General features: G+C 37.8%; 1 protein-coding gene across 3 annotated transcripts in view; it reads left to right on the top strand.

The window, feature by feature from the left end:
* Window positions 1–16,551, top strand: part of RECQL (RecQ like helicase) — a 35,290-nt gene that overhangs the window by 6,402 nt on the left and 12,337 nt on the right. For 2 of the 3 annotated variants that reach the window (XM_036889262.2, XM_036889261.2), the window contains exons 3-5: window positions 5,571–5,768; window positions 8,244–8,423; window positions 10,816–10,922. In XM_036889262.2, coding sequence (XP_036745157.2) covers window positions 5,571–5,768; window positions 8,244–8,423; window positions 10,816–10,922 — 485 coding nt within the window. Of the gene's footprint in view, window positions 1–5,570; window positions 5,769–8,243; window positions 8,424–10,228; window positions 10,422–10,815; window positions 10,923–16,551 lie in introns of those variants that run through there. The other variant, XM_057491927.1, reaches the window with a different exon arrangement.

The following is a 16,551-nucleotide window of genomic DNA, read 5'->3' as shown; positions in this document are numbered from 1 at the left end:
AAAGCAAACTGCAGCCTGTGAAGCTGAACTCTGTTTCATAGCAGAACCTGCCTTGGTCTTGCATTGCATCAAAGCCCCCAGTTTGGACGATGCAGGAGACCAAAGGCTGGTGTACTTCTATGTGGAGTTGTACACATCCTGGATGAGGGTTCAGAGAAGCAAAAGGAGAGGAACCAACAGGATCTGCAGGAGTTGCAGGCCCTACAGTTGCCCCCAGGATATCTAGCAGCAGCTGGAGTTGCTGGCCCAGCTCCTGCCCCATGCCAGTGAGGTCACCAGCCCTGACCTTACACTGAACTTTTCTTAAAGGTACAACTAAATATAATCCTCTTCCTAAAAGAGGGCACACGATCTCTTTATTCATCTTTGGATGATGATTATTCTTTTGTGGAATCACATCTTCCTTGACAGTTCTCTAACTTAAATCCTGAGATATGAGGTCAGCTACTATTTAACACATTTTATTTTAGATGTTAGGAGACTAGGAGAAGGGACCAAAATAAGTAAATAACCCACTATCAGCATCAAATAAACTCAAACTTGGTTTATATACCAGTATCAAAATAAGCAAGAAGTGCCTTTAGCTAGTACAGTTCTTGTTTCTCCCTGGTCATGTGGTCACAGGTTCTTGTTTCTCACAGGTCATGTGGTTATACCTTCTTCAACTTCCCATTCCAATCCCTTTGCTTTCAGCAAGCGCCTCATCTGGCCCGTGGGCCCTTGCCTGGTAGGGACTTGCCTTAGCAGTTTGCTCCTCTTTGTTTTTGTAGTTTTCCATTAACTGAAATCACAGGATGTGGGAATACCAAAAGGCACCCTCGAGGGTCCCCTGCATTCCAGACGTACTTCTTCGCACCTCGCAGTGTCCCAGCAGTCCAGTTTCCCTTTAATAGTCAGGACCACTCACCCAGCCAGTACAGTTACCCACTTCTTTGCCTGTTGATTTACTGGCATGTGGAAGCCAAAGTGGTCAGGAGGCAGCTTCCAGTGAAATGGGAGTCCTGCTTTTTCTCCCAGTGGTAACATTTCTTCCTTACTAAGTAACACCTCTAGAATAGCCAAGTCCAAAGTTTTTAGGGATGGGAAGCAAACATTTTGCTAGTTCATCTCTAGGAGGTAAGAGTAAAAGGAACTGTGGATTCCTATTCCCTGAATCCTCACCATGGGAGAAATGGCACTAACTGGCTTCCACCTGTCTTCCTACCATAATAGTCCTTACTTAGATGCCACGGGATCACTGTGTGGATTCAGCCAGTTGCCTTATATACAGGCATACCTTATTTTATTGTGCTCCGCTTTATTTGTGCTTCACAGATACCAAGTTTTTTACAAATTGAAGTTTTGTGGCAGCCCTGCATCAAGCAAGTCAGTTGGCACTGTTGTTCCAACAGCATTTGCTCACTGCATGTCTCTGTGTCACATTTTGGTACTTCTTGCAATATTTCAAACATTCACTATTACATTTGTCATGGCGATCAGTGATCTTTGATGTCAATATTGTAACTCTTTTGGGACATCATGAACTATGCTTGTTGTAAGATGGTGAATTCAATTTTCATTGAAGATAAAAGCAGCCTACTATTGGAAGAAGATGCCATCCCGATTTTCACAGCTTGAGAGGAGAAGTCAATGCTTGGCTTCAAAGCTTCAAAGGACAGGCAACTCTCTTGTTAGGCGTAATGCCCCAGGTGCCTTTAAGTTGAAGGCAGTGCTCATTTACCATTCCACAAATCCTAGGGCTCTTAAAAATTACGTTAAGTCTGCTCTCTCTGTGCTCCATAAATGGAACAACAAAGCCTAGGTGACAGCACATTGGTTTTCAACATGGCTTACTGAATATTTTAGGCCCACTTGAGACCTACTGCTTAGAAAAAAGATTCCATCCAAAATTTGACTGCTTTTTGACAATGCACCTGGTCACCAGAGCTCTGATGGAGATGCACAATGAGGTTCATGTTGTTTATGCTTGCTTTTACAACATCTGTTCTGCAGCTCAAGTAATTTTGACTTTCAAGTCTTACTAAAGAGATTCATTTTGTAAGGCTAAATATGCCGTAGTGATTCCTATGATGGACTCAGTTCAGTTACTCAAAGTAAACTCAACACCTTTTGGAAAGGATTCACTATTCTAGAAGCCATTAAGAACATGCTTGATTCAAGGAAAAAGGTCGAAATATCAACATTAACAGGAGTTTGGAAGAAGTTGGTTCCAACCTTCATGTGGGATTGAAAGCCTCTGGTGGGCTCAAGACTTCAGTGGAGGAAGTGACTGGAGATGTGGTGGAAACCGCAAGAGGTCTAGAGGTAGAAGTGAGCCTGGAGACGGGACTGAATCGCCGCATCTCATGATAAACTTTAACAGAAGAGGAGCTGCTTCCTATGGACAAGCAAATAAAGTGATCTCTTGAGATGGAATCTATCCTGGTGGAGATGTGAAGATTATTGAAAAGACAACAAAGAATTTAGAATATTACATAAATTTGGTCAATAAAGCAGTGGCTGGGTTTTACAGGACTGACTCCAATTTTGAAAGAAGTTCTAGTTGGGGTAAAATGGTATCAAACAGCCTCGCATGCTAGAAAGAAATCATGTGGAAGAAAGAGTCAATCTGTTGCAGGCTTCATTGTTAACTTATTTTAAGAAATTGCCGCAGCCAACCTAAACTTCAGTAACCACTACCCTGATTGTCAGCAGCCACCAACATTGCAGCAAGACCCTCCACCAGCACCAAGATTAGGACTCACTGAAAGCTCAGATGGTGTTTGGCAGTTTTTAGCAAACAAAGTATCTTTTAAATTAAGATATGTACATTGCTGTTTTAGATGTGATGCTATTACATACTTACTGGACTGTAGTATAATATAAACATAACTTCTGTATTCACTGGGAAACCCAAAAATTGATCTGACTCACTTTATTTCAGTATTCTCTTTATTGCCGTGGCCTGGGGCCAAACCTGCAATCTCTCCGAGTAAGCCTATATCTTTTCTAATTATTCATCCTGGAACTGGGGAAATAGCCACAGAGTCAGGACCTCCTGAGCCCAGTGTGATGGACCCGAGCAAAACTTCTCTGATGACCTGACTTGCCTAATCGAGTCCCTACTATGATGGGCCACCATCGTATTTTAGTCCTTCAGAAATTATCAGAGTTAATGTCCACACATTTAGAAGAAGCTATTTTCCATTCCCCAATACACAGTTACCCTGACAAATTTCTCTGGAGAAAACTAGTGGAAAGAATTAGTACACGAATTTTTAGCTATATAGTAGAGTCCTTCCTCAAAGGGCCCCAACCTCCTCTTTATTCAAGGGCCTCTGGGTCTATAAATTGGCTCATTTCCTGGGAAATGGTTGACGGACTGTACTTCTGTTGTGACAATTCAAGTCACACTTACGTTTACCAGAACCAGGGCTTTTGGTGTGTTTCGTGTGTTCTCACGGGTCACACTTTTGTACCTCATCCTCTTCGGTTTCCTGGGTCTTGAAGGCCTGAGAGGTGGTGGGAGCCGACCCGTAGGGGTTAGTGAGGACCGCAGGAAAGGAGGAGGCTCTTTGAGGAAAGGGAGGAAGGGCAAGAGAGACTTGGCAGAATTTAGTGAGTCCAGGTCCCTGCTTCATTGGAATCTGCCCTGATGTTTCTGTCCCAATTGCAGAGTCTTACTCCTTCCTATTCAGTGTTTCAGCTTTAACTTGAGAGTCCCTGTGAGGTTGGGAATTCAATTGGCATTGTATTTCAGCCAACTGCAGAACTTAAGGATTGTTGATATTTAATAATCTTGGCTCTGTAGCTGCAGGAGATAAGGGTTTCTTTCAGGGCAGTTGTAGAAATTTTGAGGTCCCCTTATGCAAGTCCTGCATTTCTCTCCTCTTGTTCACCAGCATACTTAGCGACCAGTCAACCCCTTTATCCCTGCACAAATATTCTATAACAACCAACACTTGATTACTCAGAGCCGTGCAATCTCTAGATACTTAATTGCTGATGTCTGTAGATTATAATTTAAGTAATTTTGTCTCCTGCATGCCATGAAGTAGTATTATCCATTTTACCACTGCAGACAAGGATCATTAATGCCTTTAAGTCTTATCAGAGATCCAATTCTGGGTGGCCCTGGAGCAATTCAGAGAACCCACCTTCAAGTTTCTCTTCCTCTGGAACAATATTTGGTGTTGGTTAGGGTTCAATCAGAAGCTGAACTGTAATGAGTGATACAGGGGTTTATTACAGGGATTGGTCCCTACGTGAGCTTGGCACCTGGCTGAGCCTTGCTGCTGCTCTTGAAGTCGGAAATGCCAGCAGTGGAGATGGGAGGATGGATGTGCAGCGTGGGAGGACAAAAATGAGCTGAAAACCATGAGGACGAGGTGGACCCGTCCTCCACTGGGACTCGCATCAGCATGCCATTGCCTCTGAGGCTCTGACCTCTAGGATGCTGGTGCCCCGCAGAAGAGCTGGTGCAGGTGGCATGACCCTGGCCAAGGATGCAGAGAAGCCGAAGGAGCTGTGGACCAAGCTGCTGCTCCAGAGAGATTTGGCAGGAGCTGGAGGAACTGGCTTTGCCTCCTGCCAACAGTATGAGCCCATAGTCATGATGATGTGAGTGATCCCACACCAGCCGCCCACATGTACACCTGGCTGCTGGTTCATGTCCACCCTCCAGGTCTCACACAGAGTTCACCCGTGGTCAACCCAGAGTCATGCAGGGAAGGGGATCTGGCAGTTGGTGCACCATAAAGCCACCATAACATCCCGTTGTAAATCATAACCAGAAGATCTCACCTCATGCAAAGGCATTAAAGCTGGATGCTGATTAATGCAGATATTAAATATTAAATGTTAAAATGTCTATTTTAGAAAGTACCAAGGACACCTTAAAAATTATTCTGGCTTTCCATTGATGTGGTATTAAAAAAGAATCTCACTTTGACTCCAATAATTGATTTGATTAGAATCATATGTTAATGCTTCTTCACAAGTTATGATGAGTTGTAGTGACAATTTCAATAGCACACTTGATTTCTCTTTTTACTGTTACATCACGTTGTTTGTAATCACTGGCTAGTTATCATGCCACCATATGAATCCACATACAAAAATATAAACATTTCATGAAATAATAGCTTTGTAGTTAGGGGATTCCTTCTAAATAGCTTCCTTTTGCTTCAAAGTTAGGTCACTGGAGGGATTTAAGAGATTGTTGACCCACTGCCCTACAGCATAAGAAAATTTATTAAACGCTTACCTGTGTACCCGGTACTGTGTTAAGAGCTTTCAACATTTTATCTCACTTGTTGACAGCAATACTATGAAAGCTGGGTATTAGCCCCTTGTCACAGATGGAAACTGAGTCTCAGTTAAGTACGTTAGCCAGAGGTCACTCCTCAGGGAAAAGGTGGACCCAAGGTTTAACTGAGGTCCGTGTGACTCCAGACAAAATGCTCATAACTTCTCTGTGATACTTCCTAAGTTTGTGAATTTTAATGGTGAAGAATATGCAGAAACCAATAGGGAACCCTAAAGTTGTCATGAACGCTTCTCTTCATTGTGTCTTTTTTTCTCCCTCATAGCTCTAACTGAGGAACTGGATTCTGTAACCAGTGAGCTCCAGGCAGTAGATCTTCAAATTCAAGAACTTCTGGAAAGGCAGCAAGAGCTTATTCAGAAGAAAACCCTCCTAACAAAAAGAATAAATCAGTGTTTAGAGGATTCTGATGCGGGGGAGAGCAGTGAATGTGATTCTTCACCTGCTTCTTGGAATAAAGAAGGTTTACTTTTTCTTTTTTTTTTTTTTCTTTGACTGTTTTGTTTCTTCCTATTTCTTTAAACTGGAGTTAAAACAGTGGGCCTGGGTCAGGGCTTCCAGTAGGCTGAGAGGTGAAACTGGCCACCCCTTAAGTGACACGGGAAACGTGTAGGCAGGCCGTTCTTTACCTGTTCTTTTTGAATTAGACTTTTATTACTCAAATTTTATTGTTTTTTCCAAATATGGTTCTAGTGACATTAATCATTCTTGGAAAAATAACATACTTATTTTAACTGAATTTTCAAAGTTTTCGCTAGAAACAGTTACACAATTAAGAAAAAAATTCAAATTTTTTGCTCAAGTCTAGTTTATTTCCTGCCCGAGTGAACACATCTTTCTTGATTCCAGATCTTGCCAAGCATCATGTTTATCATTAAATTAATGGGACACTATAACTGATGAAGGAACTGAAATGTTTTATGGGCTTTAATTTCCAGTGATTCACTTCTAAATAGATACTTACATTAAAATTCCCGATGATTATTAACTTTGTTCATGATATTTGAGTTTTTTATGGTACTGTGAATGTCCTGATCAGTATTAAGACTGTTTTTCTACTATCTGGCTACATACCTTCCTTTTCTGTATGGGTTAGTTCTCAACTGGCAAATGTTTTCATTCTGATGTTGTATTTTTTTCCCAATTTTGTTTTCATTTTGATAAAATACACGTAACATAAAATTTACCACCATTTTTAAGAATACAGTTAAGTGGTATTAAATATTCATAATGTGCTATCATCACTGCCATCCATCTCCAGAACTCTTCATTAGAGTTTTTGTTGCATTTTAAAAAATTGACATGCATGCAATAAAATGCACACATCTTAATGTATGGCTGGATGAATTTTGACGTGTGTTTACACTCATGTAACCATCACCCAGATCAAGGTACCAAACATTCTCATTAATTTTTTTTCCCTTCACCTATTTCACCCATCCCCCCAACCCTGTCCCCTCTGGTGCCCACCAGTCTGTTCTTTGTGTCTGTGAATCTACTTCTGTTTTGTTTCTTTGCTTATTCATTTGATTTTTAGATTCCACATATAAGTGATATCATATGGTAGTTGTCTTTCTCTGTCTTATTTCACTTAACATGATACCCTCTGGGTCCATCCATGTTGTCACAAAGGCTAGATTTCTTTCTCTTTTGTGGCCAGTATTCCATTGTATGTATGTATGTATGTGTGTATACACACACACATACACACACACACAGAAACACACCCCATACATATTCTTTATCAGTTCATCTATTGATGGACATTTAGGTAACTTCCATATTTTGGTTATTGTAAATAAATATAATAAATATAGGAGTGCATATATCTTTTCAAATGAGTGATTTTGTTTTCTTTGGGTAAATTCCCAGAAGTGGAGTTGCTGGATTGTATGGTATTTCTATTTTTATTTTTTGAGAAACCTCCCTGCTGCTTTCCACAGTGGCTGCACCAGTTTACAGTCCTACCAGTACTGCACAAGGGTCCCCTTTTCTACATGTCCTAGCCAACATTTGTTATTTCTTGTCTTGTTGATAACATGCCATTCTGACTGGTGTGAGGTGATATCTCATTGTGGTTTGATTTACATCTCCCTGATGATTGATGCTGTTGAGCATCTTACATGTGCCATGTGCCTGTTGGCTATCTGTATGTCTTTGGGAAAATGTCTATTCAGGTCCTCAGTCCATTTTTTAATTGGATTCTCTTTTTTTTTTTTTTTTGGGTGTTGAGTTTTATGAGCTCTTTATTTATTTTGGATGTCAGCCTCCTATTGGATTTATCATTTACAAATATATTCTCCCATATAGAAGTTTGCTGTTTAATTTTTCTGATTGTTTCCTTTGCTGTGCAGAAGCTCTTTAGTTTGATGTAGTCCTATCTTTTTATTTTTGCTTTTGTTTCCCTTGCCTGGGGAGACGTATTTGGAAAAAAAATTACTAATGCTGATGTTCCGGAGTTTACTGCCTGTGTTTTCTTCTACAAGTTTTATGGTTTTAGGTCTTACATTCAGGTCTTTAATCCATCTGGGGTTTATTTTTGTGTGTGGTGTAAGAAACTGATCCAGTTTCATTCTTTTGTATGTAGTTGTTCAAACATCATTTGAAGAGACTTTTTCCCATTGTATATTCTTGCCTCCTTTGTCCTAGATTAATTGACCACATAAGCATGAGGTTATTTCTGGGCTCTCTATTCTGTTTCACTGATCTGTGTATCTATTCTTGTACCATTCTGATGTAATACTGAAATTTTTTTTTGGATCGGTGAGTTAAACTAATCTCAAGATTATTATAAATGTAAAATTGTTCATAGTATTAAAAGTCTTACATATATTTATCTGTTATTCGCTATTACAAAAGGAGCCATTAATGTTTGTGTCTCATTTATAATCCTAAATAGTTGTAATATATTTAGCTTTTTTTTTTTTTTTCTTTCTAGATTTTCCATGGTCTGGTAAAGTTAAAGATGTTCTGCAAAATGTCTTTAAACTGCAAAAGTTCAGATTGCTTCAGCTTGAAACTATTAATGTAACAATGTCTGGAAAGGAGGTGTTTCTCGTCATGCCTACAGGAGGTGGAAAGAGCTTGTGCTATCAGTTACCGGCATTATGCTCAGATGGTATGGATTAAAGATCAAGTTTAAGTTGAAGAAATGTCATTTCTCCCAATATTCTTAAGTCTTTAAAAAAGCAATTACTAACTATACATATGTAAAATATTAGGTGCATTTTTTTTGTTTTATTTATCTCTCTGTTAATAGGCATTTAAAGGGTTCACTTAAAGAGGAATGTTAAAGACTCTGAGAGTAATTCTTGCATCTGATTCCTAAAACAATTAAAAAACATGTAGGAAAAAAAGCACTAGAAAGGAATCAGTAGACTTGGATTCTAGTCCCCCGTCTTATTTGAATGTCTTCTGTGGCGTTAGGCACTGGAGATGCAGTAGTGAGCAAAATGGGATGGTCCTAGTTTTCACAGAGCTCATAGTGTAAAGCATTGCTTTCTCAAATCTTAATGTGCATAAGAATTCCTTGGCGATCTGATTAACATGCAGATTCTACACTCATGATCTTACATTTCTAACAGGCTCCCAGTTGATACTGATGCTCAGTTTGGGGACTACAAAGGGTATAGAGCAGGGATCAGAAAGCTTTTCCTTAATGAGCCAGGCAGTAAATATTCTAAGCCTTATGGCCCATAATGTCTCTGTAGCAACTACTGAACTCTGATATTGTGGCGTGACAGCAGCCATGGACAGTATGTAAACGAATAGATGTGGCTGTGTTCCACTGAAACTTTATTTACAAGAACAAGCAGCTAGCCCTTCATTTATTGACCCTTGGTCTAGAGAATACGGGTAATGGCAAGAATTGCAAGTAGGAGTTTTAAAAGTGGTAAAGATTTTGGTAGGGAAGTAAGTCGCTGCAAAGATACAGTCCAGGGACTGTCAGGGAAGGCTGTCCTGAGGAAGTGGCATTTGAGCTAAGAGCTAAAGGATAAGTAGGCAAAAAAGGGACAGAGGAGAGAGGAAAGGTATTCATGCAGGCAACAGTACTTGTGAGAACCCAAAAGTAAGAGGGAACATGCATGGTGTGGTGTGCTCAGTAACCTGGAAGAATTTCAGTGTGGCAGGCAGTGAGGGACAAGACATGCAGGGAGTCTCTCGGAAGATATTTTTAAAACTTTTCCTTAGATTAGTGGGAGACCATTGAAGAGTTTTACACAGTTAAAAGATTGGTCAGATTTGTGGTTTAGGATGATGATTTCAACAGATGGAGGAATTCAGAAATATTTAGGCAGTAGAGTTAGTAGGACTTAGATTCAGTAGGACAGGGCCTAGAAGCAGAATCCAGAACACCAAGAGCTTAGGGATAAGCAGAGAAAGAGGGCCTTGCAGAGAAGGCTGAGGAGGAGTGGCAGAGTTTAGGAGGATAATCAGGAGATTATGGTGTTCTTAGAAAATACAGAAGGGATTGTTTCAAGGAGGGAGGGGTCAATAGTGATGACTGTTGGCAAAAGGTCGAATAACATAAGGACTGGAAAATTCCACTGGATGTAGTGACAAGGTACCCATCTATGATTTTGGCTAGAACGTCAGTGAAATGGTTGGGTGGAAACCAAATACCAATGGTTTAGAAAATGAGTAGGAGGTGAGGAAGTGGAACAAATGAATGGGATACTCTGGAAAGAATTGCTACTAAAGGAAAAAAAGAGAGGGCTCTTAATTACGTGTCCAGAGTGTTTTCAAAGAGGAGAGACTTGACCATGGTTAAATGTCATGAGAAGGAGCCAGTAATGAGGACAGTGTGAAAATACAGGAGAGAACTAATTGAGAGCTAAATTCCTGATAAGGTCTTAATCTGAGTATATTTTTAAAACCGGTCTGCTCTTTGCTTCAGGTTATTTTAAGGAAGAACTTACAGAAACATAAGGTCGTATGATTTTAACAGTGTGGAACAGCTCTCATAGCTGTGAAAAGTTTCAGTTGTAAGAGAAAGAGATATGTGACCAGTACGTCATTCAGTCATTGAACTGTTCACTGATTTCTACTCAGAACACATTAATCTGGTATAGTACGAGGAAGAATATGCATGCAACTATCATTCTCAGTTCTACAGGTTGCTATGTTTTCTTGGGAAGCTTTGAAATAAGTTATTCCTGATGTAACTGGATAGTATTTGACTTGATTTGTATTTTAGTGAGATTACCAGTACTGGTTGTTAAAAATGATAGTAAATTAAAAATTTTAATGATATTTATATTTTTATAAGACTGAATAAAGGAAGAGATTTCTGTTTAATTATATTTGCTTATTGGCTTGTGATTATTTATTTGAATTTATTTGTCTCCTTTATTAATGAGGGTAAGAAATAGGTAGTATATTACAAAGGCTGCATTGAAAAGTAGTCTGAAATGCTGCCTGGTGCCCACAAGTTATGGTAAAGAAAGTGAAATGGTCAAAACTCACTCTGGAGGTAGTGTAAAATTTAAAGTAGATATTTTCTCTTCTAGGTTTTACCCTCGTGATTTGCCCACTGATCTCTCTTATGGAAGACCAGTTAATGGTTTTAAAGCAATTAGGAATTTCAGCTACCATGTTAAATGCTTCTAGTTCTAAGGTATGCTTCTATGGCTTTACTATTATTGTTTTTTAATTTAAACTCTACTGAAGTAAGAGCCTTAGCTACAATTGACTTGCTTATAAAATTATAAACTGATAACTGTTTATATCAGGAGTCACAACTACTGCTGATGGGCCAGTGGTAGCCCACTGCCTATCTTTATAGGGTTTTTAAGCTAAGAATAGCTTTTTTATTTTTAAATGGTTAAAAAAAATCAAAAGAATAATACATTCTGAAGTGTGAGAATTATATGAAATCCAATTTCAGTGTCTGTAAATAAAATTTAGTTAGAACACAACCCTCTTTGCTAACTTACATGTTGTCTGACTATTTTCACACTATGATGGTGGAGTTGAGCTGCTGTGGTACAAACCATACATATATGGACCACAAAACCTAGTATTTTAAGTCACTTTACAGTAGACATTTGCTGACCTGTTTTATATTATCTGTTATAAAATAGTAAGCAAGAATTTCTAATTATGCAATATAATTAAGAAAAAGTGAATTATTAACAAGATACCCTATCCCTGTGGAATTTCTTCTGTTTAGGAATGGACTTTCTTACCTTCATCTGTTGAGTAAAGCATTTCCAAGTTATTCTTTTTCAAAAAGAATATAATTGAGATTTTCAAAAGTATATGAAAGTAGAGAGAATAATAATAAAAAACTGCCCTGTACCCCTTATTTGTTTATTTTTAAACTATTTTTTATTAAAATATCATTAATATACAATCATCATGTTTCACATGAACAACATTGTGGTTTCAACATTCACCCATATTATCAAGTCCTCTCCCCCCATTGCAGTCACTGTCCATGCTGTGGAGATGCTATGGAGTCATTACATGTCTTCTCCATGCTGCGCTGCCTTCCCCATGACGTACCTATATTGTGTGTGCTAATTATGGTGCCCCTTAATACCCTTTTCCCTCCCTCCTCACCTACCCTCCCCAACCCCTTCCCTTTGGTAACTGCTAGTCCCTTCTTGGAGTCTGTGAGTCTGCTGCTGTTTTGTTTGTCCAGTTTTGCTTTGTTGTTATACTCCACAAATGAGGGAAATCATTTGGTACTTGTCTTTTTATTCCACTGAGCATAATACCCTCTATCTCCATCCATATTGTTGCAAATGGTAGGATTTCTTTTCTTCTTATGGCTGAATAATACTCCATTGTGTATGTATACCACATCTATTGATGGACACTTAAGTTGCTTCCATATCTAGGCTATTGTGCATAGGGGTACATGTGTCCTTTGAATCAGGGATGTTTTCTTTGGGTAAATTCCTAGGAGTGGAATTACTGGGTCATGGTATTTTTATTTTTAGTTTTTTGAACTGCTTTCCACAATGGTTGAACCAATTTACATTCTCACCAACAGTGTAGGAAGGTTCCCCTTTCTCTGCATCCTCGCCAGCATTTCTTGTTCTTTGTCTTTTGGATGTTGGCCATCCTAACAGATATGAGGTGATATTTCATTGTGGTTTCAATTTGCATTTCCCTGATGATCAGCGATATGGAGCATCTTTTCATGTGCCTGTTGGCCATTCAAGTTTCTGTTTTTAAGAAGTATCTGTTCAGATCCTCTGCCCATTTTTTAATCAGGTTATTTGATTTTTGATTGTTGAGGCATGTTAGTTCTTTATATATTTTGGATGTTAACCCCTTACTTGTTAAGTTGTTTATGAATATATTCTCCCATATGGTAGGATGGCTTTTTGTTCTTCTGATGGTGTCCTTTGCTATACAGAAGCTTTTTAGTTTGATGTAGTCCCATTTGTTCATTTTTTATTTTGTTTCCCTTGCCCAAGGAGATATGTTCAGGAAAAAGCTGCCCATGTTTATATTCAAGAGATTTTTGCCTATGTTTTCTTCTGTGAGTTTTATGGTTTCATGACTTACATTCAGGTCTTGATTCCATTTCGAGTTTACCTTTGTGTATGGAGTTAGACAGTAATCCAGTTTCATTCTGTTACATGTAGCTGTCCAGTTTTGCCAATACCAGTTGTTGAAGAGGCTGTCTTTTTCTCCATTGTATATTCATGGCTCCTTTATCAAATGTTAATTGACCATATATATGTGTGTGGGCTTATATCTGTGCTCTCTATTCTGTTCCATTGATCTATAGGTCTGTTCTTGTGGCAGTACCAAATTGTTTTGATTACTGTGGCTTTCTATAGAGCTTAAAGTTAGGGAGCATAATCCCCCCAGCTTTGTTCTTCCTTCTCAGGATTGTGTTGACCATTCTGGATCTTCTGTGGTTCCATATGAATTTTAGAACTATTTGTTCTAGTTCACTGAAGAATGCTGTTAGTATTTAAATAGGGATTGCATTGAATCTATAGATTGCTTTAGGCAGGATGGCCATTTTGACAATATTAATTCCTCCTATCCAGGAGCATGACCCCTTTATTTCCATTTATTGGTGTCTTCTTTAATTTCTCTCATGAGTGTCCTGTAGCTTTCAGGGTATAGGTCTTTCATCTCCTTGGTTAGGTTTATTCCTAGGTATTTCATTCTTCTTGATGCAATTGTAAATGGAGTTGTTTTCCTGATTTCTCTTTCTGGTAGTTCATCATTAGTATATAGGAATGCAACAGATATCTGTGTATTAATTTTGTATCCTGCAACTTTGTTGAATTCAGTTATTAGTTGTAGTAGTTTTCTGGTGGAGTCTTTAGGGTTTTCTATGTTTAATATCATGTCATCTACAAACAGTGACAGTTTAACTTCTTCCTTTCCAATTTGGATGCCTTTTCTTTTTTGTGTTGTCTGATTGCTGTGGCTAGGACCTCCAGTACTATGTTGAATAAAAGGGGGGGGAACTGGGCATCCTTGTCTTGTTCCTGATCTTAGAGGTAAAGCTTTCCACTTTTTGCTGTTAAATATAATGTTGGCTATAGGTTTGTCATATATGGCCTTTATTATGTTGAGGTACTTGCTCTCTAACCCTATTTTGTTGAGTATTTATCAAGAATGGATGTTGAATTTTGTCAAATGTTTTTTTAGCATCTATTGAGATGATCATATGATTGTTGTCCTTTTTGTTGATGTGGTATATGATGTTGATTGATTTTCGAATACTGTGCCATCCTTGCATCCCTGGAATAAATCATGATGGATGAATTTTTTGATGTATTTTTGAAATGAGTTTGCTAATATTTTGTTGAGTATTTTTGCATCTATGTTCTTCGGGGATATTGGTCTGTAAATTTCTTTTTTTGTGGTGTCTTTGCCTGGTTTTGGTATTAGAGTGATGCTGGTCTCTTAGAATGAGTTTGGAAGTATTTCCTCCTTTTCTACTTTTTGAAATCCTTTAAGGAGGATGGGTATTAGCTCTTCTTTAATTGTTTGATAAAATTCAGCCATGAAGCCATCTGGGTCAGGCATTTTGTTCTTAGATAGTTTTTTGATTAGCAATTTGATTTAATTGCTGGTAATTGGTTTGTTCAGATTTTCTGTTTCTTCCTGGGTCAGCCTTGGTAGGTTGTATTTTTCTAGAAAGTTGTTCTTTTCTTCTAGGTTATCCAATTTGTTAGCATATAATTTTTCATAGAATTCTGTAATAATTATGTTTATTTCTGTGGTGTCCGTTGTGATTTTTACTTTCTCATTTCTGGTTCTTTTTATGTGTGTTCACTCTCTTTTTTTTCTTGATAATGTTGGCTATGGGGTTATCTATTTTGTTTATTTTCTCAAAAGAACCAGCTCCTGGTTTCATTGATTCTTTTTGTTGTTTTATTCTCAATTTTATTTATATCTGCTCTGATCATTATTATGTCCCTCCTTCTAGTGACTTTGGGCCTCATTTGTTCTTTTTTTTCTAGTTTAATTGATTGTGGGTTTAGACTGTTCATTTGGGATTGTTCCTGTTTCTTCAGGTAAGCCTGTATTGCTATATACTTTCCTGTTAGGACTACCTTTGCTGCATCCCACAGGATTTGGGCCATTGAGTTGTTTTCATTTTTCTCCATATATTGCTTGATATCTGTCTTAATTTGGTCATTGATCCATTGATTATTTAGGAGCATGTTGTTAATCCTCCATGTGTTTGTGGGCTTTTTTGATTTCTTTGTATAATTTATTTTTAGTTTCATATCTTTGTGGTCTGAGAAGCTGGTGGGTACAATTTCAATCTTTTTTAGTTTATTGAGGCACTTTTTATGGCCTAGTATGTGATCCATTCTGGAAAATGTTCATGTACACTTAAGAAGAATGTGTATCCTTCTGGTTTTCGGTGGAGTGTTCTGTAGATGTCTGTTAGATCCATCTGTTCTAATGTGTTGTTCAGTGCCTCTGTCTTCTTACTTATTTTCCATCTGGTTGATTGTCTTTTGGTGTGAGTGGTGTGTTAAAGTCTCTTAAAATGAATGTATTACATTCTGTTTCCCCCTTTAATTCTGTTAGTATTTGTTTCATAGATACTTCTATATTGGGTGCGTAGATATTTTATAATCCTCTTGTTGGACTTGTCTCTTGTTACTTTCTTTGTTTTGAAATCTATTTTGTAATGTCCCTCTTTGTCTTTTGTTACTTTGTTTTGAAATCTATTTAGTCTGATACAAGTACTGCTACTCCTCTTTTCTCCCTGTTATTTCCGTGAAATATCTTTCTCCATCCCTTCACTTTTAGTCTGTGTATGTCTTTGGGTTTGAAATGAGTCTCTTGTAGGAAGCATATAGATGGGTCTTGTTTTTTAATCCATTCTGCAACTCTGTGTCTTTTGATTGGTGCATTCAGTCCATTTAAACTCTGTCATTATACTTTAATTAACATATATTTTATTTAAACTGTTATTGAACTGAATGAATCTATACAGAACACACATGATACTGTGTGTCATTTAAAGTGACAGAGTAGTAATAATGGAAAGTATTAGAAATTAGAGGTAATTGCAAGTTCATGCCTATCACTGCTGTTTGGAAAGTTGGAGAAATAAAAAGAGAAAGGATACGTCAAGTCCCATTTTCTGGTTGGTTTCACTAATTGTTATAGGATAGGAAAGCATTATTATTTTTCTTTAACCTTGCTCCTCCATTTGTGCCAGCAGTTCTAGTGTGTTTTCATACCTGCCATTTCTGAGGAAATCACCTTACGTCTGCTCCCTCAAGATTTCTGAGACATTTAGGAACACTTGAGAGGTTTAATATACTTTGTCTATTTCTTAACAAAATTAGGCATATATTGAGTTAACAAGCTTCTTTCTTGGGAAGATGAAAGCAGTGGTGACTTTACCACAGTCATCTTTGTTCCTTTACACTTGTTTTGGTCCTGATTCTAAGGAAACAGAACATCTAATGTGCAAAATATTAAATAAAGTAACAACAGAACATTGAGAACCTAAAACTGTTACCTCCTAAGTTTTATTTTTATTATATGTATAAATATGTGTATTTTAATATTATAAAAACTTAATTCAGTGAACAAGATACTTTATAAAACCTGAAGAGATTATGAGATTTGATAGCATTAAAGCTGCTAATCAAGAATAAATTTTGCTCACAGATATATGATTACAAACAACATTAAAATTAATGAAACCCACCTTTATAACCGTACCTAATGCTTTTAGCTTACATTTTGGCATTATTCTGAACAATTTAGAACTAGGTCTTCACTGAATAAAT

The sequence above is a fragment of the Manis pentadactyla genome, chromosome 14 (genome assembly GCF_030020395.1).
Source record: "Manis pentadactyla isolate mManPen7 chromosome 14, mManPen7.hap1, whole genome shotgun sequence".
Taxonomy (NCBI): Eukaryota; Metazoa; Chordata; class Mammalia; order Pholidota; family Manidae; genus Manis; species Manis pentadactyla.
Note: the sequence above shows the minus strand (reverse complement) of the source record. Positions and strands in the feature narration are given on the sequence as shown.